Source organism: Alexandromys fortis, unplaced genomic scaffold (assembly GCF_014885135.2).
Source record: "Alexandromys fortis isolate MF-2015 unplaced genomic scaffold, M_Fortis_MF-2015_v1.1 scaffold_31, whole genome shotgun sequence".
Classification (NCBI taxonomy): domain Eukaryota; kingdom Metazoa; phylum Chordata; class Mammalia; order Rodentia; family Cricetidae; genus Alexandromys; species Alexandromys fortis.
The window spans coordinates 5,491,209-5,516,200 of NW_026067974.1; the positions used below are offsets into that span (position 1 = coordinate 5,491,209).

At 42.4% G+C, this 24,992-nt stretch overlaps 1 protein-coding gene across 1 annotated transcript in view; it reads left to right on the forward strand.

Moving 5' to 3' along the window:
* The window catches only part of Ca10 (carbonic anhydrase 10), a 475,330-nt gene that overhangs the window by 374,942 nt on the left and 75,396 nt on the right, over positions 1-24,992 (forward strand). The window contains exon 4 of the mRNA XM_050156762.1: positions 1,201-1,386. Coding sequence (XP_050012719.1) covers positions 1,201-1,386 — 186 coding nt within the window. The remainder of the gene's footprint in view (positions 1-1,200; positions 1,387-24,992) is intronic.

Sequence of the window (24,992 nt, forward strand, 5' to 3'; positions counted from 1 at the left end):
ATACAAAACAAGGGTCAGAAAGGTAAAAGGGGAGGCCTCTGGGCTAGTATTCAAAGACCAGATCTAATAACATTACTGGACATTTCATTAAGACAGGCATAGTGGTGCATAGCTATAGTCCCAGAACTTAAGACCCGAGGATTGGGTGTTTCAGACAAGCTTGAGCTACATAAAAAGACATGCTCTCTAATTAAGGTCACAGATAGACAGCCAGATATGAGGTTATAGATGATTGATAGATGATAGATAGGTAAATGGTTGATTGATTAACTGGCAGATAGACAAATAAATGGAAGTTACATGAAGTCCCTATGGAATTGCTAAGAGAAAACTATATGTCTACAGGGTCAGAGTAAATACGGTGAATATCCTAGTAATTCAGCATCCGGTAACCTAGAAGCAACCCATCAAGTTTCCTTCCAAGTCTCCCTTAAACTCCCTGGGCTAACCCAAGAAAGTAAGGAAGGCTCCCCGATAGGAATGACAGGGGTCATTTGTAGAGCTGTGCTAATGTCATAGAGCACAAAATGAGACTGAGTGTTGATTCAAAGAAAAGGACATAAAGGGAAGGAGGAAGAAGCACTAAGTTTAGTAGTGGAAGGAACTGAAGCAAAATGGGACTGGGAATGAGAAATAAGGTTTAGATGTGAGAGATGGGACCCCATGTGACCTGAACTCTTTCTGTGTGGTGTCTGCTACCAGGAAGGGAGAGAGATCTAATCAAGACAGCTGGATTGGGTGCTTGAGACTTCAAAGTGTATCAATCTCCATCCGAGGCTTGCTCCTGGTCACCCATAGTGGCTTTCACATCTTTCACTTGGCTCCCTTAAACTCTCTGTCCATTGCTTTCTCTGACTCCTTACACTTGAGACTTTGAACTTCTACACCACCTCTACCTTCCAAACAACTATGATGAGAGGGGCAAACTCATTTTTATAAGGTGCAATATATAAAATAGTTGTCACAGTTGGTGAAAAAGAAATCTCTGAAGTGCCTCCCTTCAAAGTCCCTGGAACTACATTAGAAGCCGGGTGTGGAAGGAAACCCACCGAAGAAGCTGCCATGCCTTCCACATGTGGATTTATTCTGATGTGTTACCCTCAGAAGATATAAATGGCATGGGCCTACCATGCACCTCTCTGGGTTTGGGGAGAAATGGAAGGAAAACCCCTGTCTGACCTGTCACCCATTGCTTTGTAGGTCAGTGGGACCATGTACAACACTGGAAGACATGTTTCCCTCCGCCTGGACAAGGAGCACTTGGTCAACATTTCAGGAGGGCCCATGACGTATAGCCACCGACTGGAGGAGATCCGGCTACACTTCGGGAGTGAGGACAGCCAAGGGTCCGAGCACCTCCTCAATGGACAGGCCTTCTCTGGGGAGGTATGGAAATCTACCAGAGTGTTAAGGTTTGGAGCCAACTTGTAAGATTTGGTGACTGTTTTGATCCGAAGTAGAATCACAGATGAGAAGGCTTCCCTTGACTCTGTGAAAAGAGGAGGTTCTCATCTCTTTTCTCCATCTTTTGCATCCTGGATTACAGGTTACCCAGAGAGGCTACAGTGAAGCAGTATTTCCTTCCTAAACCCTAGCACGTGTCTCTCGAAACTCAAGCCCTGACACGTCCGAGAGCAGTGGTTCTCAACCTTCTTAATGCTGTGACTCTTTAATACAGTTCCTCATGTTGTGGTGACCCCCACCATACAATTATTTTTATTGCTTCTTCAGAACTGTAATTTTTGGTACTGTTATGAAGCATAATGTAGATATCTGATCTGTGACTCGTGTGGGGGGTTGAGAACCACTAGAGAATTATTTAAGCTCAGCCTGGAGGGATGGCTCAGCAGTTAACGGCTAGGCTCACAACCAAAAATTATTTAAGATCAAGCCCTCACCTTTTTTTGTGCCTCTTTGCTTTTACCTCTCTGGGTCATTGGTGTCTCGTTCATCCCATATGACAGCATAGCGCCCTTCTGGTGAAGTGTGTCTTACTAGTCTAAGCATACAGTGCACTGAGAAATCAATGTCAAGGAACTGAGGAGTTTGCCTGAAATTCTGCTGAATGGAAATTTCATTGTGCCACACCTGTGATGGTGAGTGTCGCCATGTGCCACCATCAACTCAGATAAAAGTAAATCAAAGTAATGCAAAGAACCATAGTTTCAGATGAGATAACAGATAATAAGGTTTAGCCAGATCTCATCTGTGATGGTATACTTGTGACTTATTTCACTCTTTTACACCTGTGAGCAACTATAACCGAAGGATCAGGGGTCCTCATGCAACAAGTAACCAGTAAGTAGGTTCCTAGTTAGTCTCGAGAACTGATGTCAAAAAGACTTTAAAATTATAAGGGTGTACATTTAATGCGGTCTTGTTATTTTGATATTTAATGGTATGGTTAAAATCTGGCATTTTTAAAGGTGCTAAGGCTATCATGCCATCAAATAGACCACAAGTTAAAGAAGTTCATGAGCCGGATTTTGATATGCATTCAAAATGCATAGACTAAGAGTTGGTCAGGAGACCCTACTAGTTACTAGGGTTACATGGATTTAAAAATGAAAAAGAAGAAAGAGTTCTCACCCCAAAGGAGTTCAAAGGGGCCTATATTCAAATCATTGAAGTATAATGTCATGTTGAAATGGGGATGTACAAAAAGGCCCTGGCCGCCTCAAAGAAAGTCATGATGCATTTTACTGGAAGAGGTCAGGGGAAGCTTCATAGGGGAGGTACCCTTTGAACTGGGCTTGGAGAGAAGCAATGAAGAATAATTTTAAAATATCAGCTTTGGAGTCAAAGGGCCTGAATTTGTAGCCCCTGCTTTGATACAATACCGTGTTATCTTGGGATGTCACGTGATTCTTCTAAGGCACAATTTAGACACCTCTCAAAGATATTTTAAATTTTTAGTGGGATCCCAGATGTAAGGAGTGCTCAGTTGATAGACTTTAAAGAAAAGATAAAGCAGGGACTGAGGGATAGGACGTGAAAGGGGCCTCCAGGCATGTCAGGGCACTATGTGTTTGAGACACTGCATGTAGATCTCACGCGGTACTTTGTCTATCATCTATTAGTAATGGCTGCATAGACAATGGGCTTCAGCTACAGGGCGGGAGTCTCTCCAAATCTGGAGGGGAGAAATGTGCTAGGATTGATTAAAGATGTCCGCTAAAAGTAACCAAGTAACAGAAAACTCCTCTCTAGCGCCACAGGCCCTGAACTCGAGCACCACAGGGAGTATAACCAAAGCAGGCTAAAAACCTCTCAATTCAGAGGCACTGGGGAAGGCCAGTCTCAAGCAGGAAATATTTAAAGAGGAATTAAATTCTTCCTTATACTAATATATGTTATTTTAAAGTTTGTTGCTACTTTATCTGCTGACTTGCTTGCTCATTGGTCATTATTTCTGCTCTCCGCTATCATATTTCAGCACTTACCACAGCGGTGCTTCAGAGCAGAAACACCATTTAAATGAGTGGATAAAAATATAGATGGGTAAGGTTAAAATCTTTACACTGTTCCTTCAGTGCTTAAGTGGAGTGATTTGTAACGTGTACGTTAACAACTTACACTTTTGAGTGCATCTTAATGAATACATAATAATTTAACCTCTTAGCATATTAATTTTTCTAGACTTATTGCAAACCACGGGGACTAGAGGCTTCAAAGAACCTACATTTGAAAGTTCCCAGAAAGACAGACATGGTGATAAGTGTCTGTAACCCCAGCAAGAAGGAGGCAGAAGCAGGATGGTCAGACATTTAAAGTTAGCCTGAGCTACATAGCAATGCCTTGTCTCAGAAAATAAATAAACAAAAGTTCCCAAGTGAACCTGATTATGGTCCGTTATTAACTGTTTTTTTAGTGTTTATTAATGAAAACATTTAAACAGATCAGCAAATAAGAAATAACAAGGGTGGTAAGCACTGTCCAAAACAATGCTCCAGTCCTTCCCCAGAGCAAATGAACTTGTATCTCAGGCAGTGTATTCTGGGTCTGTATATTCCCAGGACATACTGGTTAGCAACCACCATGCCAGCTATAGGAAATGCTCTACTTTGCCTGAAAGTTCCACTTTTCTAAAAAGATAAAACTTAACACCTCCTTACTGTGAAGAAGGGAAAGAGAGGGGCCTAATAGTAATTACATCTTGAAATGGCAAGCTGGGATACAGTGCAGACTGAGGAGACTGGGGAACGGCTTCCCAGGAAGTAGGAACACACATCGGGTCTCTCCCTCCCTCTCTGTCTCTCCCTCCGTCTCTGTCTCTCTCTGTGTGTCTCTCTCTCTGTCTCTCTCTGTGTCTCTCTGTGTCTCTCTGTCTCTGTCTCTGTCTCTGTCTCTCTCTCTGTCTCTCTCTGTCTCTCTCTCTGTCTCTCTGTCTCTCTGTCTCTCTCTGTCTCTCTCTCTCTCTCTCTGTCTCTCTCTCTCTCTCCAGAGCCCCAACATCAGTACAGTTATGTCTCACCCTGGGCAGATTACACTAATGTCATTGCATTTCTCCCCAAGCCCCTAAGTTTGCCTATCTCTAAGCTGGTATGGTTTTAATGCTATAAACCAGCATTTTGGAGGCTCTAAATAATGTCATATGAGGATCACTGTGCACAAAGTTGACTTTTGAGATAATTAGCCTGACCTAGTGAACAAGAAGAGTAGAACACCTATGCCACATGAAGAGCCGATAGTGGAAGCTGCAGACAGAAGACATTCAGTTTAATACATGTTCTAACAGTGGGAGCTGTCTATCAATGAAATGAGTTTGCTTCTGAAGACAATGAATTCCCGTTGTTGGATTTATTAAGCCCTGACCACACATTAGCCAATGGGGGAACTATTAGTTTTAATGCACCTTCTAATTACTAAACTCTACCCAGTCCATACTTTCTTCCAGTGAAATTCCAGTGAGCCTCAGAAAAGGCAAATATTCATCACCCTGCAGCTTAACTTTCCCTACTTCTTTTGTATTGTCTTCAAAGCCTCCCTCAGTCTCTATTTCTGGCTGTCCTTCAAGGGGACCCAAGAAGACACTTCTTGCAACAAAGCATGTGTTTACTGTGTTGACCGTGCGTAATCACATTGCCATCTGCCCCATCGGTCGATACTAATCATGATGAGAGTCAATTAATATCAGGCGTTTTCCTCGGCACACTGCAGTGGTCGCTATCTGAAGAGCTGCATATAAACTGTAGCTGTGTCTAATGAGGTTATTATAATTGATGGTAATCATTTGCTTTGTTTTTATAAAACTGTGTGGATGTAAGATGCCATTAACAACTGCATATTTTTTGTAAAAAAATTATTCATGTCCTACATGAAGAATTCCTGAATGCCTTATTGGGGGTTGTGATAAATGAGCATATTCAAGGATTCAAATGTCTTCATTTTTTTAAAAGGTGAGAATTAACTGCTTTTAATAATCAAGCTCCTTAGCTTGCTAATCATTTCAAGTGCTTAGATTAATATCTAGTATAAAGTAGGTTACTTGTAGGATGAAACAAAAGATAATATTGAGAAAGAATCATGTCTGTGGATTAAGTTTCAATAGTGAGGCTAGACAAGAAAAAAATCTTTCTTACTTGGGAGAAATTGGACAGTTTCATCTTCCAAACCTCCTTTGAGTTCTTCCTCTCCAAGGGATAAAGTAGCTCCCTGAAAGCTGTGCTAACCACTTCACAGGGCATGTATGGCCCAATCTCTGATTCATTTTCTCCTCTTTCCACATCCATTGTACTCCTGCTACATGCTAGGCTCTGAGCATGCAGTACCCAATTTCTATTCAGAAAAGCCACAAGTCTATTGAGTAGTACATACATAGGGTACACATGTATTTACACACATACATATATATGTGTGTGAGAGTGTGTATTACATACTGTACATGGTTGTACACATTGACGACGTGGACATATTTGAGGTTCATTCTAAGAGAAACTGATGAAATAGCTGTACTGGATCATAATAAGAAAGAATGATGAACAGCCTTTCAAATCGCCATGCTTGCTGCTCCCTCTGAAGGTGAAGAAGCAGCATTGACCTTCCTGGATCCCAGCCTCTAGAGTCTCCAGTTCTGCTCAAAAGACAGGGAGGGAAAGTCCATAGTGTTGCTATGGTGATGTACACCATCCTTTTTGATTGAATAGGAAGACTAAAAGTCACATGTGAAATATAGGATGGATCCATTTTTGTGTGTGTGTGTGTCTCTGAATCAGAAAAGAAACTCTTTCAGAATCGGTAGCAGGAACAGACAATGCAGCCTCATTCTCTTGAAGGAATCAATTATCTGCATCCTTGAGAGACAACTTCACAGAAACAACATGAATTGGTAGAAATAAGAAACTAACACCAAGGGCTGCAGAGGTAGCTCAGCCGTTAAGCTCACAACCAAAAAATATAAGGTGTGCTAACACATGCTAGAGTATGATAAGTGCTGAGGAACAACAACTGAGAACCAGGGCCCCAGTAGGGACAGACTGCTGTAGGATTGAGGGAACTAAAGACAATATGTCTACCGTTTTGCTGCTTTACTGGGACCTCACGATAGAGATTCTTTATTGGCCCAATTTGAGGTTAAGGTGGAATAAGAACTAGGGTACTTAAATGTAAGGAGAATATGGACGATAAACATGGAAGTGCTACCGAATGCCATGTGCCACAAGAACACTCTTTGCTCCACTATGAAAGCCAGATTTATCTCTCCAACTACCATCTACCTCAGTCTCCCTAGTTCAGCTTTCTGAGACTCCCTCCCTCCTCCCACCCAAAAGGGTTCTCCCTCTTCTCCACTTCCATAGAAAGTTGTATATCCCTGGTCTCAAGGACTTGCAAAGCATTTCTTTGTGAGTCAAGTTAAGCCAAAAAGCTAAGAGTGGTTTGCAGTTTAAAAAATTTGTTTACAAAAATAATGAAAGAGAATAACAGAAGTAGTAAGCAACAGAGATATATGTGTCCAGAAAAGAGATCAAAACATTTATTGCCCATTTTTGCATTAAAAAATGCGCTCCCTCCAACCAGTCTATGATGCTACCCATTACAGTGTGCCTTATACCTGGTCCTTCTTGCTTTGTGGGAAAAGATGGTCTTGACTATTGGGAATGTTTGTTCAGTCACTGCTGTATTCCCAACGCTTTGTATATTGAACACATGAAGGCAGTCAACACGTGTTTACTGCACGAAGACATGGACTATCTGAGTAAACCCTTTAAGCAAAGAGCTCTTTTGTCCTTGGACTCCATGTGCCTAATACAACGTCCAACATATAGTAAGTGCTTAGGTGATGTTTGTGAAATGAGTCGTTCAATAGCTGAATGAATAACTCAATCAACTGTAGGTGTCCCAGGGACAAAAACGTTATAGTGTTTCCTTTGAAATCCTGAATTGTGTTACATTTGTTGAGTATATAGGAAATGTACAACAACATTCAAACTGAAGCTGGAGGGGCTGGAGAGATGGCTCAGTAGTTAAGAGCACTGGCTGCTCTTTCAGAGGACCCAGGTTCTAATCTCGGCACTCACATGGTGGCTCATAATTATCTGTCACTCCAGTCGCAGGACATATGAAACCCTCTTCTGGCCTCAATGCACATCTGGTATACACACGTGCATGCAGGTCAAACATCTACACACATAAAATAAAAATACGTAAATAAAAATAAACTGGAAAATAGAGTACTTCGATAGAAGCTGCCCAAAGGCCCAAAGCTGCAATGCCCTTGAAAATTGAAGAGAGAGAGACAGAGAGACAGAGAGAGAGAGAGAGAGAGAGAGAGAGAGAGAGAGAGAGAGAGAGAGAGAGAGAGAGAGAGAGAGAGAGAGAGAGAGAGAGAGAGAGAGAATTGTTGGTAATTACATCTTCTGGAATTTTCATAGGAGGGAAATATGTTTCATGAAAATTTAAAAAATGTATTTATAAAGTACCAGTCCATTTCTATCCTTTATAAGGTGGATGTCACAGAATAATTGAGCAATTAAGAGTCACCCTGAAGGTATTTCAGATCCATTAGAGGGACAAGGCACAGACTTGGCTCACAAGTAGCTGTAGAATCTCTTTGCCAATACCTGGCCACTGTCAACCTGCTATGTAAGTAACTTCCATTTATCCCATCATCAGACTAGATAATGACTATCATGTGCTGTGGTGAACAAGACAGCTACAGATCCCTGTCTGTGAGGTGTTTCCAGTCCGGGGGGGATACAAATAATGGTTAATAAAAATAGTAAGTGAATAAGTCTGTGGCATCTGAATATGGCAAAGAATATGAGGACTTACTGTGGGACAATGGTCTTATACCCTTTAAAGATCTGTCACTTGTATTGGTTTAATAAAATGCTGATTGGCCAGTAGCCAGGCAGGAAGTATAGGCAGGGTGACCAGAATAAGAGAATTCTGGAAAGAAGAAAGGCTAACTCTTCAGTCATCACCCAGATACAGAGGAAGCAAGATGAGAATGCCTCACTGATAAAAGGTACCAAGTCACAAGGCTAACACAGAAAAGAATTATGGGTTAATTTAAGATGAAAGAGTTAGTTAATTAGAAGCCTGAGATAATAGGCCAACCAGTCTATAATCAATGTAGGCCTCTGTGTGTTTCTTTGGGACTGAACAGCTGTGGGACTGGTTGGGACAGAAGCCTCTGTCAAGTAGGACTTAAACAGCAGAGAAAAGAGACGAAGAGAGAAGCATGAGTCACAAATCTAAACAGGGTGGCCAGTGTGGGTCCCGCTGAGAAAACAGCAATTGTGAGGTTGACAGGGAGATTCTCTCTCTCTCTCTCTCTCTCTCTCTCTCTCTCTCTCTCTCTCTCTCAGAGCACGCTGGCAAAATCTCTGTCTTTTAATCAGCAAACACCAGTTCAGTGAGTTTGTTCTTAATGTGAGCTCCTCACCTGGGGTCATGAAGGTGCAAGATCATATAAGCAAGAATGCCAAGGCTGGATTTAACCCTGGACTTCTGACTCACAAAACTGGTTTCTCTGTAAACTCTACACTAGTGGCTATTTGCCTACCTTTAGCTCTAGTTCAGTGGGCAAACTCAAAAGCTGAAAAGCCAGGAAGGCTCTCCTTAGGAAGCTGGTGATCTAGCAGAAGACCCTGTCTTCCAACCAGTCCCAGAGTGGGTTGTACTCCTTAGAATTATCTCCCCATATACATAATGAGCTGTGGGTAAACACTGCTGAACAAAGAAACTGAATGAGTAAAAGAAGATAATATAGACTAGAGCTTTCAAAGGGCCTAAATTATGCCCAGTATGTCATAATCAAAATTCTATAGTCATGATGTCAACCTTAATGAAGTTAATGTCAATATTAACAGAGATTTTTGAATTTATATGTTAAATTATTCACAAATTCAAGGTAAGTGAATTCTTCAGGGCACCTGGGAAGAGGAGTGGAATAGCTGAGAGCTAGCGTGTTAGAATAATTCATTTCGTTTCTTCATCTCAGTCCTGGAATCACTCCCAAGATCAAGATAGGGATCTTGTCTTTGCCAGTGCTAGAAGCCAAATTTAGAGTCCTGGGAAGCAGTCCTACCCAGATTGAGTAAAGTGGCCTTTGAGAAGCTTAGCACATAGGGATTGAGATCCCAGATGCTGGTTATGCACAGGACAAACACAACTGCTAGAGGGTGGTGGCCCCTGGGGTTTTTCTTGGGATGCTTTTATAATCATGTCTGAGAAAGGGGAGCTCAGTCCTTTGAGCAAATTCCTGGATTGTCCATTGTAGATGCTAATGGTGGGACAACCTAAAACAGAGGACATTACATTTGAAGGCAGTCTGCTGAGTCACAATTCCACCAGCTCCATCCTAACCTGCATGTAGGTCTGGTCTGGCCCACAGGATATTATGGTGGCTGCCATCCTCTTCCTTTGAACTTACATATCCTTTTGTATTGTTTCTCTAAGGCAAACAGGAGTTGCTGTATGATAAAGAAAAAATTAAATACAAAAACTTAGAAACAAGAATTGGATTGAAGTTCAGCTTTAGACCTGACTGGCACCATAGCAACCATCACTGACATCATCTCACGAGTGTTGAATGCGGTCTTGGTTTATTGAGAAACCAGCGAAAGGGAACTAGAAAGATGGCTCAGCAATTAACACTCCCTGCTCTTTCAGAGTCTCTGTGTTCAGTTCCCAGCATCAGGGGGTTTGCAATTGCCTGTAACTCCAATTCCAAGAAACTTGAAACCCTCTTCTGGCCTCTGTAGGCACCTGCACCCATGTCGCGCACATAAATTCACACAGGCACATACACATAAATAAATTAAATGAATAAATGCATCTTCAACAGAAGCCAGTGGCAGCACACCTAAAGGGATGAGTAGTGCTCTTAGCACTTCTGTGAACTCGCTGGACTTAAAAAAAAATCTCATTTCCAAAGCCCTGGGAATGAAAATCAACTAAGAAACAATTTCTTAAATTGAATGACTTACTCTTGGTTGTTCTGATCCATGTCAATAGTTCATAAAAACGTGAAGAGGCTCAAGAGGTTCCCCTTCCAAGTTAAGATGCAGACTTGGTCTTGAAACAGGTGGCTGTATTCACGGTCACTATCTCTGGTGGCAATCCCAGGAGCACCTGTGAGGTCAACTGTTCCAATATCCCTGCAGAATTACCCCCAAATGCCAGAAAAAGGAAGAGACAAGCCAAAGGTCACTAACCTTCAGTGGTTGAATTAGAAGCAGATCCTGATTTTCCTGACTCAAAGTTCAATTTTTAATGTGTCACATTAAATGTACAGTTCTACGAAATCCCAGGATTCAAGACACATTTTACATAATTTAGTTGAGTCACCCAGTAGAGAGTAAGACTATCCGCCAAGTCATATTTCCTGCATCAGCAAGCAGAATGCCATTACACAGGCATTTATAGACACAGCCTCAAAACAGCAAAGACATGAGCCAACTCTTTCACAAACATAAGCAATTGAAAGCATCTACAAAAGATGTGTCTACAAGTCACCAATTTACTCCTCCCTAAAAAGGACCAACAATGTCAAGCCAAGTCATAAATGGGGTTTGGTTGCAAGAAATATAGAAATAAAACTCAGAAAACCCCAGCCAGAAACTGTGGTCCTTGAAGATGCTTCCCTTGGTCTCAGGGGGAAAACCCATCACACTGTTGCATTAAGTGTAGCAGGTTTTCTTGGACCACCAGCACCCAAACCATGACTTATTAATTATGAATATCTGGCCTTAGCTTAGGATTGTTTATAGCTAGCTCTTTTAACTTAAATTAACCCATTTCTATTGGTCTATGTACTGCCTTGAGTCACACTTACCTCATCTATGTACCGTTCATCCTGTTTTCCTGCTTCCTCCATGTCTGGCTGACTGGATCCCAGCTGACGGCTGCCTGGCTCCCCTTTTCTCTCTGCCTGCCAGTCCAACCTTTCCCTCATTTGCCTAACTCTTGGCTGTTCAGTTTTTGTTAGACCAATCAGGTGCCTTAGGGAAAACAGCGATACACCTTTACACGATTAAACAAATGCAACACATCCACACGTAGTTAAACAGACACTCCATTCCACAGCAATTAAGTACTTATAGACAGAGCTGTGGCAATAGTTCGCTAGATTAAACCTTACTCCCAAAGTTGAGGACCTGAGTTTGGATCCCCAGAATACCTGCAAAAGTGTGGAGGATGTAATGCCTGCCTGTAAATCTAGCACTGAAAAAGCAGAGGCTAGGGATCCCCAGGGAAAGCTGGCTGGCTGACCCAGCTGGAATTGGTGAGGTCACCTTCCAGGCTCAGGGAGAGCCCTGCCTCCACCAATCAAATGGGGAGTGATCAGGGAAGCTGTCTTTTTGTCTTATTTCGGCCATCTCTTGCTGTGATAAAACACCTTGGCGAGGCAAGGCAAGGGTTTATTTGGCTTACGCTCCCACATCATAGTGCATCATCAAAGGAAGTCAGGGCAGGAACCTAGAGGTAGAAACTGAGACCCAGGTCATGGAGGAACACTGCTTACTGGTTTTGCTCCCATGGCTTGCTCAGACTGCTTTCTGAAAGCACCCAGGGGTGGCATAGGCGGCTATGAGCTGGACTCTCCCACTTCAACAGAGAAAACACCCCACAGGCCAATTTGGTGGGATTTTGTTCTTAGTTGAGATGACTCTTACCTTGTGTCAAGCTGACATAAAACCAGCCAGCATGTCAGCCAATGCCAGCTCCAGGCTCCCATGCACACACACACACACACACACACACACACACACACACCACATGCACATATCTCACACATGTGCCATACACATGCAAACACACATATACTACGCACACACTCATGCTTAAGGGAATAAAAGAACCCAGATTTATAAATAGCACCTTGCATCTTCCCACTCACATGCACCAATATCCTATATCCTCCAGGATGGGTGTGTAGCAGTATATAAAGTCACCTAGATCTTTTGTCTGTCCACCTCGTGAATGTACTGCTATGCAATTCAAAATAAAGCCATTTAAAGCTCCTAGATTCATCTGCTCTGACATATCGATAAAACCTCTTCTGAAACAAAGCTAATCATCTCCACGGCACTGACTTAATTGCTCACCAGTTGACAGATAATAAACAGATCTGAGGATTAAAATATGAACTAATTACTGTACTCAATTCCATTTACTTGATTTCATGTTCCATTAATTTTTTTTTGCATCCTTTCTGGTTGGAAGCCTTAGATTTATGGTCACCTCAAATGAATTATGCCACTTAGTTGCCCATGGCAGGCTCATGTTCTGAATCGGTTGGAAAAGGGCAGCCTTCCGGACAGTAAATACTGAGGTAAAGCAGCGTAGGCTCTAGTAAGTGAAGGTAATTATCCATTCCCAAATACCAGCCAGAGTCAGCGTCTATAAATCTATGCCCATCTCAGCACTGAAAGGGCAACTCTAGACTCACAGTCATGATTATTCATTGGATCTGCTTGTTAAGGCAATCTCCAGGAACTGTGGTTGCCTCTGCTGGAGCCGGGCTGGAGGGAAGCAGAGAGAGCGTGCAAAGGGGAAAGGGAATTGACCCAAGAGCCGGGCATGAACACCACACAGGGCACCATTGCAACTCAGAATATATTATTTCAAGAGCCTGCTCTGTCACTTGGTGGCTATGCGGTCTTGGTAAAGGAAGAGCTGGGTAAATTGTCTCTGGCCTTTTTGAGCAATCACAATGGGTCCTATGTGCGTTATAGGGCATCTAGAGAGCGCCAATAAAATGACAACAAAAGCTGGCTCTCAATTTTTCCTAATGCTGCAACCCTTTAATGCAGTTCCTCATGCTGTGGTAACTGTAATTTTGCTACGTGATGAATTATAATATAAATCATAATATCTTTGTTTTCCAATGGTTGGCCCAAAGGGGTCAAGACTCACAGGTTGAAAACCACTGCTTTAAGTGATAAAGATGATGCTGTTTGAGACAGTAATTGGCCAATCTAACAGCACTCACTCAAATCTCTTGCAGACACGACATATTAGAATAATTACATGAATTAATGTGGCCACTCCTATCAGCTGTAATTTACTGAGCATTTAATATGTACTTCTCATATCTGATCCTCACAATAACTGAGTAAATCAGTGCTCAATAGCACCATCTTACACATGAAGCTAAGAAACAGGGAGAGCTTAAAGTACCTGCTTTCAGTCTATCCCATGGTAGATGCAGGGAAGAGCTAGGATTCGAACTCAGGTCTCTGGCTCAAGATTGTACCATAACTCTTCAATGGCAGTTAAGCACACTCTCTCTAATACAGAATGTCGTGCTCTGAGACATGACATGATCTTTCCGTTCCTCTGAGATCTGCTTTAAAACAGTCTGCACGTTTTGTTTTGTCTTTCCTGGCTGTAAAGTAAGACAGGAGCCTACCTCTCTAAACTGCACAGTCTGGTGTGAAATATGACCCACATCATTCTGTGTGCTTGCTTAAGACTGTGGCACCCTCCCCACACAGAGGACTAGGAAGCAACCAGGTAGGTATGCACAGATGTAGCCCAGACGTACAGTTGTAATTTTCTCGCTTCACTCAGATATAATAAGCATGGTGCTATATACCTGTAAATCCGTGTATAAACATATTTATGTCTTCATGCCTTAAAGCACAGGAAACTAGATTCCTCTGTTTCCGAGGTAGCTCACACAGATAAATTTTCTTGCTTTGAATAGTATTTGCTGAGCTAGAAATTTCTGGATTTGGCCTTGAAAGTGAATCCTGCAGGAGCGATTTGGCAAAATGAGCTTAGCCTGGAGGTTTTAAATGACACTTCCAGCCAGAAGAGAAGAGTCCCGCGGATCACAGGTCTCTGCACCAGGGCTCAGTGCTCCTGTACCGGATCTTCAAAGCAACCCACTGAGTCTGCTTCAGTAAAGGCTAATTGGGTATGGGCCTGAATGGCCATCCCAGCACAGATGCGGTTTCTGTAAGATCCACTAGGAGGGCTCAAGCATTTCCTGTCCATTGCACCTGCCTCTTAGAGTTCATGTGTTCCCCTGGCCCAGATGACAAGCTGTGCCTGGTTTGCCGCTATCAGTTTTAGAAGGGACAGTTGGTAGGCTTATTGGTTCCTGGATTTGACTCCTTCATCACTTACTGGTTATGACACTGGGCAAGTTATTCAACTTCCTGGTGCCTCAATAATGAGTTTTCTCATTAATAAAATAGAACAAATAGTGATGTCCGCTCTATAAGAAGACTGTCCCCTCCCCAGTTTTAATGAACTTAGTGTACAAAAAACATATCCAGTTATTCAACTGCACAGTGTGACACAATTTCCACTCATTAAGTACCAACACAACCATCTAGACATTTCCATCACTCTGAAAAGCTTCCTGTGATCCCTAGCAGTCAGTCTTCCAAGGCCAAACCCCGGTACCATCACTGTGCCTTTGGCATCCTTGAACTTTTTGTCTTATTTTACCACACTGCTGTAGATTAGAATGCTATTACTCAGGCGTGAGGGGGCTATTGCCTTCCTAAACTCTCTGAAGCTGTGATTATTCATGGAAGACCTGTACAAGACAGGACCCATCATGGAGAGGAGAGAAGGCTCAGAAGGCAGCCCATTACCCACATAAGACCCCATCCCTTCAGAAGGATGTATATTCCATTAACAATTGCTGGGGTAAGGGACATTTGCTTTGGTGGTTAGCCAGACTCCTATGGGTAACCCAGTTAAGCTTAGTGGTTTGCCAAGTTTGTCTTTGGTGGAATCATTTCTTTGATCTGTCTGGGTGGACAGATGTTTTCCAGAGATTCGTTGGGGGAAAATATCACACAACAAGGACAGTAAAGTTGATATGTTTTTCTTCTGGAGAGTGGTTCTCTAAATTCAAGCAGATAATTAGAAGTTGAATAGCCAGCACCATAATCAAGACCCCAATTGGCCTCCCCAACAAGGTTTTCAGAATTAAGAAGCTAGATCTAGGTAAAGTGTCTTGCATTCAGCAGCTTCTCCAAACCCAATAACTTTCCTTGGCAGTGACATGCCTCCTCAGACTTCCTCATCCACCAACATGCCAACCTCCATACACATCTAACAAGAACCCAGAGAGGCACCAGGCTGGAAATAAGAGCTTTATAAATCACATCAACCATTGTGAATCAGCTCAGCACTCAGGGAAGGAACTATACTGGTTGACATTCGCCTGGAGCTGTTGTCAACAAGGATGCTGGAGGAAGAAATCCCACCATCTTTGAAAAGATGCCATTTCCTACTGGGTCATGTGCCCTCCTCAGGACTGACTGTCCTGACACTTACTGTGATGGTTTACAGGGTCCAGGTACTGCCTGTGATAGTGAGGCCTGGTGAAGCCACAAAGGCTCCTCTTTTGTGAATGGGATCATGTTGGCCAGCCTACCCTTCTACCTTCTACCATCAGAAAATGCAAGTAACTGCCCCCTCTCTGGAAAACATAGCCCTCATCCAACAACCAAATTCACTAGAACCTTGTTCTTGGACTTCTTATCCTCCAAAACTACCAAGAGAAGTTTGTATATTAATTAATCAACTTTGGGTATTCCATTATCACAGCACTAAAATACTTCCTCAGGACTGAGTGGTGGGAAGACTTGGGAGTTGGAGGATGGGCAAGGAAGTGCTTTCCTATTCCAGACATTGGGAGGTGCCCTTTCAAGTCCCCGGATGGTGGTTCATTCTTACAAATGTCAGCGGTGAACAGACTATGTCCCGTCTCCTTAGTCCAGATGTTGGAATAGGATAATTCTGGTTCACCTGGTCCACTCCAGGATGACACAATTGGACCTATAATAATGGCAACAGCTCCTGCCTCACTGTCAGAAGCACCCTGTTTTGAGAAACCTGTATGCTATCATATACAGGTGGTTACATTTGTTTTCATTCCCAGCAGTGGTAGGTAAGGGTTCCCCTTGCCACATCTTCACGGGAGTCTGTTATTTCTTTTCTTAATGGTTACCAAGGACTTCAAGCCAGAAGATCACTTGCATATCAACACTGTTCTCAATAGCTGAGTTACAGAACCCATCTTGGTGCCCAACAGTATAGTAGGAGGAGAGCAGATCCTTTGTTCTGTCCCACCCGGCTAGTTTATACCCGAAATAATCACACAGAAATTGTATTCATTTAAACACTGACTGGCAAATTATCTCTAGCCTCTTATTGGCTAACTCTCCCATCTTGCTTTAACCCATTTCTAGTAATTTGTATATTACCACGAGGTTGTGGCTTACCAGGAAAGATTCTAACCAGTGTCAGTCTCAGGCAGGAGAATCATGGTGTCTGCTTCACTGCCCTTCTTCCCAGCATCCAGTTCTGTCTACTCTGCCTATCTAAATTCTGCCCTATTAAAAGGCCAAGGCAGTTTCTTTATTAGCCAATGAAAGCAGCACAAATACAGAAGGACCTCCTACACCACAACAGCAGAGGGATGGTTAAAGAAAATGTGATATAAATATACACAATAAAAGGTTTTTCAACACTAAAGAACAATATTGAGTTATTTTCAGGAAAACAAATGCAACTGGAGAGAATTTTATCAAGGGACTTAAGCTGGTCTCAGAAACACAATTATCATATGTTTTCTCTCATTAATGGTTCCGAGATTTTATAGAGATACATATGGCCACATATGTATAACATAATGCAAAGGTAGAAGTAAATCTATCTAGAGGTTCAAATAGTAGCAATAGGGGGAGAAAAGAGAGAGTAGAAGGAAATGGAATATTCTCAACATACAAAAGTATATTTTGTATGTTAAGAATATACTAAATTTTTAAGTATGCAAACTTAAAATTAAATGGGTTAGAAAAAAGAAGTGTTCCAGTTTACTTGGTGGATGGACACAGGGTCACTCTAGATCTAGATGACCCGAGGCAAACCACTTAACCTCTCTGATTCATTTCCCTCATCAGAAAAATTAAAGGATTAGAGTTGTCCAATCATGTCCTCCTAATCTCAAAAGGCTTATGGAAGCGAAGTCTCACTTTGAAGCCCAGGTTGGCCTTGAATTCACAATCCTCCTACCTCAGCCATCTAAGTGCTGCGATTTACAGACACACACCACCATGCCACGCTGGAAGAAAAATCCTCTTGTGTAATCTCATCAGGTAAATATTGCTTGAGGAGGAAAATGATGCTCAAAACATCAGAACCGCTGGTGTGTAATGAAATTCCTGTGTTACCTTGGAAACATTCCTCTGAAGACTGTATACACTTCACATGTGCCTCGGGACAAATCTTAGGAGGTTGAGTCGCTGTGTGTGGAGCCCAAAACGAAAGCTCAGAACATTGTGTTTGCTTGCACAGGTGCACTGGTGCTACCATTAAAACAGGGAATGACTTGCTCCTGTTACTGTCACCACCACCACACTAATAGCACACAGACACGCACACAGCCATGTGTGCACTAGGTCACACCTCAGCCACTCACTGCCTCGGAGAGAAGGTGCCCTTGTGGTTATTAAGGTATTTCACTAGGAACTAGGAACTTACTCCCTACGAGCCACTTTATTTTGTGTATTTTAATTACAATTTAACTGATCTCTCTGTCCCTACGTAGGAACCCATGGAATCGCTGTCCTTGCTCATTTAGGGTGTTTTTGTTGTAGTCTATAGAGAGTCAGAACAACAGATGGCATCACCTGAAAAGCTTCCCTGTCTCCCTCTGGGCATCTACCCTACTTCGCAGTCATGTGTTGCAGACAGCAGTTGCCGACTCCTCCTTTTTAAACCTCTAGGGCATCCAAACGCTGGATCCCACCAAACTCCAGTGGCACTTCTAGAGTCTTCATTTAGCTTCATTCATATCACTTCAGTTTAGTTAGGGGCATCTTTACCAGCCGGAGGGTGATTTTTTTCTCGTTTAATTAAAGAACAAGTTGGTTCCAAAGCACTCAGAGCAAGACTGCCCCTTCCATCTTCATCTCTCTCATCATTTCTCTCTCTCTCTCTCTCTCTCTCTCTCCCTCTCTCTCCCTCTCTCTCCTTAATGATTTTGGATTTCTTACAGCATCTAACTGCTCAGAGTGAAAAAGAGACTCTCTTAGTTAGGGTTTCTATTGCTGTGATGCAACACCGTGAACAAAAAAAAAAAAAAAAAAAAAAAAAAAAAAAAAAAAAAAAAAAAAAAAAAAAAAAAAAAAAAAAAGCAAGCCGAGGAGGGAAAGGCTTATTGAGCCTGCACTTCCACAGTACTGATCATCATCAAAGGATGTCAGGACAGGAACTCACACAGGGCAGGAACCTGCATCAGGAGCTGATGGAGAGACCTTAGAGGAGAGCTGCTTACTGGCTTGCTCCCCATGGCTTGCTCAGCCTGCTATTTTATAGAATGCAGATCCACCAGCCCAGGAATGGCACCACCCACAGTGGACTGTGCCTTCCTCTTTCAATCACGAGTTAAGAAAATGCCCTACTGGCTTGGCTGCAGCCCAATATTCTGGAGGCATTTTCTTAATTAAGGCTTCTTCCTCTTGGATGACTTTAATTTTCATCAAGTTAACACAAATCTATCCAGCACAGAGATGAAATGATAAGGTGAACTACACAAATCCCCAACTAGCCTTAAACTCACTATATAATCAAGGATGACCTGAGCTCATGGCCCTTCTGCCTCTGCCTCTCGAGTGCTGGGATTATGATTGAGCAACACTGTAGTCAGTTTTTGTGATAGTGGGAATCAAACCCAGGGACTCACATATGCTAGGAAAGTACTCTACCAGTAAGCTACATCTCCGGCCTCAGAAACATACTGCCATCTTGGAGATGATCATGAAGTGTTACTTCTAACTCTTAGATGGGAAAAAGTTGTATCCAGTTGGTGAGATTTGACAAATACGATGAGCCAGTAACTGCGCCAGTCTAGTGGTGTGTCCTATCTTTCCTTTAAGAGTTCAAATCACTAAGAGCATTTTAGTAAAATGTATGGGGTGCAAACCACAGAAAAGTCTCAACTGAAGGTAAGCTACCAGAAGAACTTGATGAGAGGCCCTGAAAATATGCTATAGGACTCAAGGGTGGATGACTGTGCTGGTTAACTTTCATTGATCCTGAGACCCAGCCTAGAAATCCCCTGAGAGAAGAGCCTCACATGAGGTAGTCTCTAGTTCAAACCACCTTGGACTAGCTGGCTAGCTACCTAACTGTTCATTCTAATTCCAGATTCCTCAAAAAGACATTTGAAATTCCCAACCTATATCTTTATGACTCAATCAACTGCCAATGGTAATGAATATACACAGGTCTTGGAGGCCTATCTGGTAGGAAGAACAGTTATCTGGCAAAAAGAATGTGGTAGAGAAGGTGTGTACCTTTCATCCTATTCCAATTAGCCTGACAAAATTCAGTAGGCCACATCTTACCCAGATCCAAAGGTTGAAAAGAACTTTCTGACTCTAAGTGTGTATATACATGTGTGCACACATAAATATCAGAGGTCTCTCAATAATTGGGTGTCTTTCTCTATCTTATTTTTTGAGGCAGGGTCTCTGCTTGAGCCTGGAACTCGCCATTTCAGTAGACTCACTGCCCAACAAGTCCTAGGGACCCTCCCGTCTCTTCCCACCCCCAATGCTGGGATTACAGATGTACAGCACCTCACTGGGCTTTCCCATGGGTACTGGGAATCCAAAGCCAGGTCCTCCTGCTTGTACAGCAAGCTCTTTACCCACTAAGCCATCCCCCAGCTCCTAGGCAAGATCTTTTTTTTTTGGGGGGGGGGGTTTCAAGACAGGGTTTCTCTATGGTTTTAGAGCCTGTCCTGGAACTAGCTCTTGTAGACCAGCCTGGTCTCGAACTCACAGAGATCCGCCTGTCTCTGCCTCCCAAGTGCTGGGATTAAAGGCGTGCGCCAGCACCGCCCTGCGTTAGGCAAGATCTTGAAGAGAAGTATAAATATGGCTGAAACAGAATGAGAGCATCTGAGACAAACAGAATCCTCCTCTTTCAGTACAGGAAGAATATGTGCAGACAACCCAAAAGGGGCAAGCAGAGAATTTAGTGTCTTACGATTGTCACAATTCCCCTCGTCACAGGGATATCAGTGGTGCATCATTATATACTAACACTGTTCTAGCCACTCTTCCTGCCTGCCAATACATACACCACAGGCTGGCCTCAAATAAGGTGCCCTGGGAGTTAGTGTCAGTCAAACAAATATGTGGATACCAGCTCTGTTATTTTCCGTACACCCATTAGCAAACTGCATAGACTCTTACCAAATGAAGACAATGATAATTTATAAGAGCATCAACTTCTGAGGATTCTTGAGTGGATAAAAGGAAATAATGTGAGTTATGGAACAGTAGTATCGTGTCAGCTGAAGGAGGTATCAAGTGTGACTCTTCCCCTTCCCTCTTTATTTGTTTACCTTTTCTCCTCCAATCGTTAGCTAATTAGATGTTTTTCTTAATTTAAAAGAAGACAAGAAAATAAAACTGCAGGTTCAGAGAGAGACAACTTGATTTAACAAAGGGGTAAAGTTATTAAAATTCAAAAGGCCACCATCCTCCTGCCAAAGGAAAGACATTTCTATCATAACCACGTCCGTCAGACGTATCTCCATTTCACAGGTCACTGTCAAGAGTCCAGACTTCAAAGCACACAGAAATGTGTTGTTTCCCAGTAACATGTGGACTGAAGTCTGTTTCCACAGCTTGGTCACCTTCTGTGCACAATGTTCTCAGCTCTCTGCTGGCTACATTTTTCAGGGACTGTAGGTCACACATCTGTAATAAGTGTAACTAGGCAGTGGAAAGATCAAGGAATTCCTCTTGGAAGTCCCAGCTATAGGACACCTTCTGAAAGCCTTTGTCATCGCTAAGCCCAGGATTGCCTCCCCAGGATAGTTTTCTCATGACTGCTATTTCGACAAATGTCAACAGGTTAGAAGCACGTGGCTTTCTTGAACCGAGACTGAACTTAATCAATACTGAAGGTGTTGTTTAAGGTTGCTTAATTTTAATGCTCGTTTCAATTGAAAGAAAAGTTCAGCTTCAATGGATTTTTAATATTTTAGATTCAGAAGTGTTTTTTCCCCAACGTAAACATGTATTTTATTTGTTTTACAAAGGCAAAAGAATGTCCGTTGGGTGAAAAGTTGGAGATCGGGGGTTAAGTCCATAAAAGCACTGCTTCCTTAGCCGTAGCATGACTGACTTCATTTCAAGCACACATCAATCCCTTTAACCTCCCTTAAGTCCCTGCTGATTTTCTAGACAGATTTACAAAACATGTCAACCAGGAAATAATGACCAACAAGTTCAGAAAAATAATCCAATTTGGGAAATGCATTTCTCCCTCCTAGGGTTTGACAGTCTGAGCGGTGTGTTCAATATCTTCTTTGTCGAAGAAATGAAAGAGTGACTAATCCAAAACAATCCCTAATTCCCACAATTGACATAACGAATTATGTGTGCTCCCCCATAAAAATGTATTTGCGCTCCTACTGTGTGAATCTGCCAGTCTTCAGGGTATATATAAATGATGCTCAACCCATGTCCTGAGAAGCAACCATTTTATTCCTCAGTCTCTCTTGCTGCTTACTATTCTAGAAGGCATTGTCTGCAGCGGGAGCGGCCAGGAAAGGTTATTCTATAGCTGTGGATGCTAGCAGAGGGTTATGAGAACACTTAGTAAGCTTGCACTGGTCTCTGGGATCTGCTGGAGCACTAGCCCCAGGCAAATCATTTCCTACGGTCTGTCACAATTTCCTGATCTATACAACAGGCCTGACAGTGGTGCCAGTCTGGGCCTCACTGGCTCAACTTCTGTCCCGATTCTTTGGTTCTTTGACAGAGATTTCTATCCCAAACTTATTTCACCTTACCTGACAGTGTGACTTGGCCTCCTTTTTATGTTTTCTACAAAGAATGTAGCCTCAGTGTCCACCGCATTCTTTCTTTCCTTCTTTGTTGTCACCAGAAAATGCAGAGAAAATGAGAGTATTCGCTATTGTCTGAGCCGTAATGAAAAGAAAGAAGCCTGTAAACTTAAAAGTGACAGCATTCTTTTTTAGTTCAGCATTAAGTCGATGGACACCAAGGAGTCACAGTTTGCCTATTTGCTTGGCAAAGAACTAGTTGACTAAAGAAAATGCCAGAGGTATAATTATGTACTCTGAGCATCCCCCTAACCCAGGAGCTGGTATTCTCGTGTCTGGAGAACCTGGTATTGGAAACTGAAGTGAGTGTGATGTTCCTGCCTGCATACATATGTTTATGCTTGCAGACTTGAAGCAGATATGGGGGAAAGAGCTGGATAAGACGTTTGGGGATATGAGAAGTGAGGGTGTGCTGCTCTTTTGGGTAAATAGTCCAATATAGGCATCCCTGAGAAGAGACCCCTTGGCCATAACATTAAAAGATGTGGTATAGCTGACCATGAGAGCTGGCTGGAGAATAGAATTACCTCATATGGAGAAGCTAATGCAAGGCTTAAATATGGAGTTGAGTGCACCAGGTATGCTCAAAGCGCTCAGGAGAACTGAAAATGAAACAGTAAGAGATCTAAGAAGTGGAAGCAGCAGACTTGGATGGGGAAAGATTGGGCAGGTTCCTGGGCCAGTATCTGGAGTCATGTTTTCTTTCTGGTAGGATGAGACAGTTTGAGCAGGGGTATGACATAGTCTGGCAATCATGCTTCTTCCTAAACTGGAAATGTGCCCTCTCCCTGCAGGGTTTTTCCCTTGGTCTTTTTCTAACTTGACAACTCACTGTTGAGATCAGAGTTGAACTTGTCTTATCCACCCAGTCACTCTCCACTGCGTAACCTTATTTTAATGACCTGCACACCCTTGATCATTAGCTAGTCACTCTTCTTGTCTGCGTACCCATTTGCTTAGATATTTTTCTATTTCCCTTCATACTTCTATTAATTTCTGTCTTTTTACATAAGAAAAGTACATAGTGATTCCTTTCCAAAGAAAAGGGGGTAGAAAAGAAAACCGTGACTCTATGAAAGATCTGGCAAACCCTCCCTGGCCTAAGTGACCAAGGCGGAGACCCCAGAGATGGAACGATTTTGCTAAGATGTGATGGGAAGGGAACTCTGCCTTTTGATATGCATCAGAAGCCCACAGGCCCAGCGTGATCGGGAAGTAGCATCAGAAAAGCACACTTACTGAGGAACATTCTGTGTGACTGATAAAACCCTCCAAACGTCTTAAGTTTTATGAAAAAGGAGAGAAGGCTGATGACCTGTCACAGATCGTCGGAGATGGAGGAGAGATGGGAACTAAATAAACGTGGCACACTGTAGTAGATCTTGCAGCAGGAAAAGGATGGGATAGAGACACTGTCTAATTATGATGTCTAGTCCACAGGGTAGTACTAATATTACTTAAATAACCTCAACAAAAATATCGCAAAGTAATTTAAGCTATTAAACATTAGAAGACAATGAATAAATGCTACACCCAGCTCCCCATGATACCTTAACAACTATAAATGTAAAATTATTTTAAAAAAATGGTGACTGGAGAGAGGGTTAAGTAGGTTCAGAGTGCTGATTGCTCTTCTAGCGGACTCAAATTTGATTCTCAGCACACACATGGCAGCTCACAGCCATCTGCAACTCCAATTCCAGGGGATCTGATACCCTCTTCTGGCCTCCTCCGACACAATGCACACATGTTGTGCACAGATGTGCAGGAAAAACATTCATGCATATAAAATAATAAATTAATTTTATTTTAAATGGGGTTTTTTGAGAAGGATGTTAAGGCATTGTCTTATTTTTCCCTCTGTTTTTCTGGTGTTCAGCATGGTAATAGTGGTTTAATAAATATTCAATAAATAAATGGGGTGGATTCTCAGTAAACTCAATAATGGCATCTTAAAAAAATAAATGAAGCAATTAAAGCACTTTGCCAAGTGCAAAGTACTTTGCAAGTAGCTATTTACAAATACAAGGGAGTGTCATCATTATTATCCCATATTTTTAATGGGGAAGAACTGCCCACTGCCAGAGGCACAGCTTCAAAAAGTAACAGCTCAGCCCAGGGCCAGGATAAACCACTGCTTCTGAGCAAACCATTTCTGAGTGTCACTGGCCTGCACCACCATCTAGTTGTAAAGACTTTATGAATGACAAAAGAAACTTCATTGAAATGTTTTTCTTAATCATCATCACCACCTTGGTGACATTTATAAATCAGGTTTCATTAAAAATTTGAGGGGTACCTCTCCTACTCTGAAAACAGCTGCCAGAGATGAAGGGAGACCTTTCTTCCAGAAGAACCAAAAGTGAAAACATGAATTTACACCCCTCCCCTTTGTTCTTCCCCTCCACCTAAATGCTGGCTGCTCAAGAAGAAGTGTTCTTAAGAAGCTCTGGTGGGAAAGAGTCCATTGCAAGGAAAAGTGGGCAGGGACAGCCAATGGCTGGAAAGGAATACATCACAAAACCTCCCACAGCCCTCACCCCGCCGGCACTACCACTTCCGTTCCCAGGCAGGGTTAACGACTCCTTAGGACTTCCATATAGCATGTCCATGTGTTTTTATTGAACATCATTTTTTTTTTTTA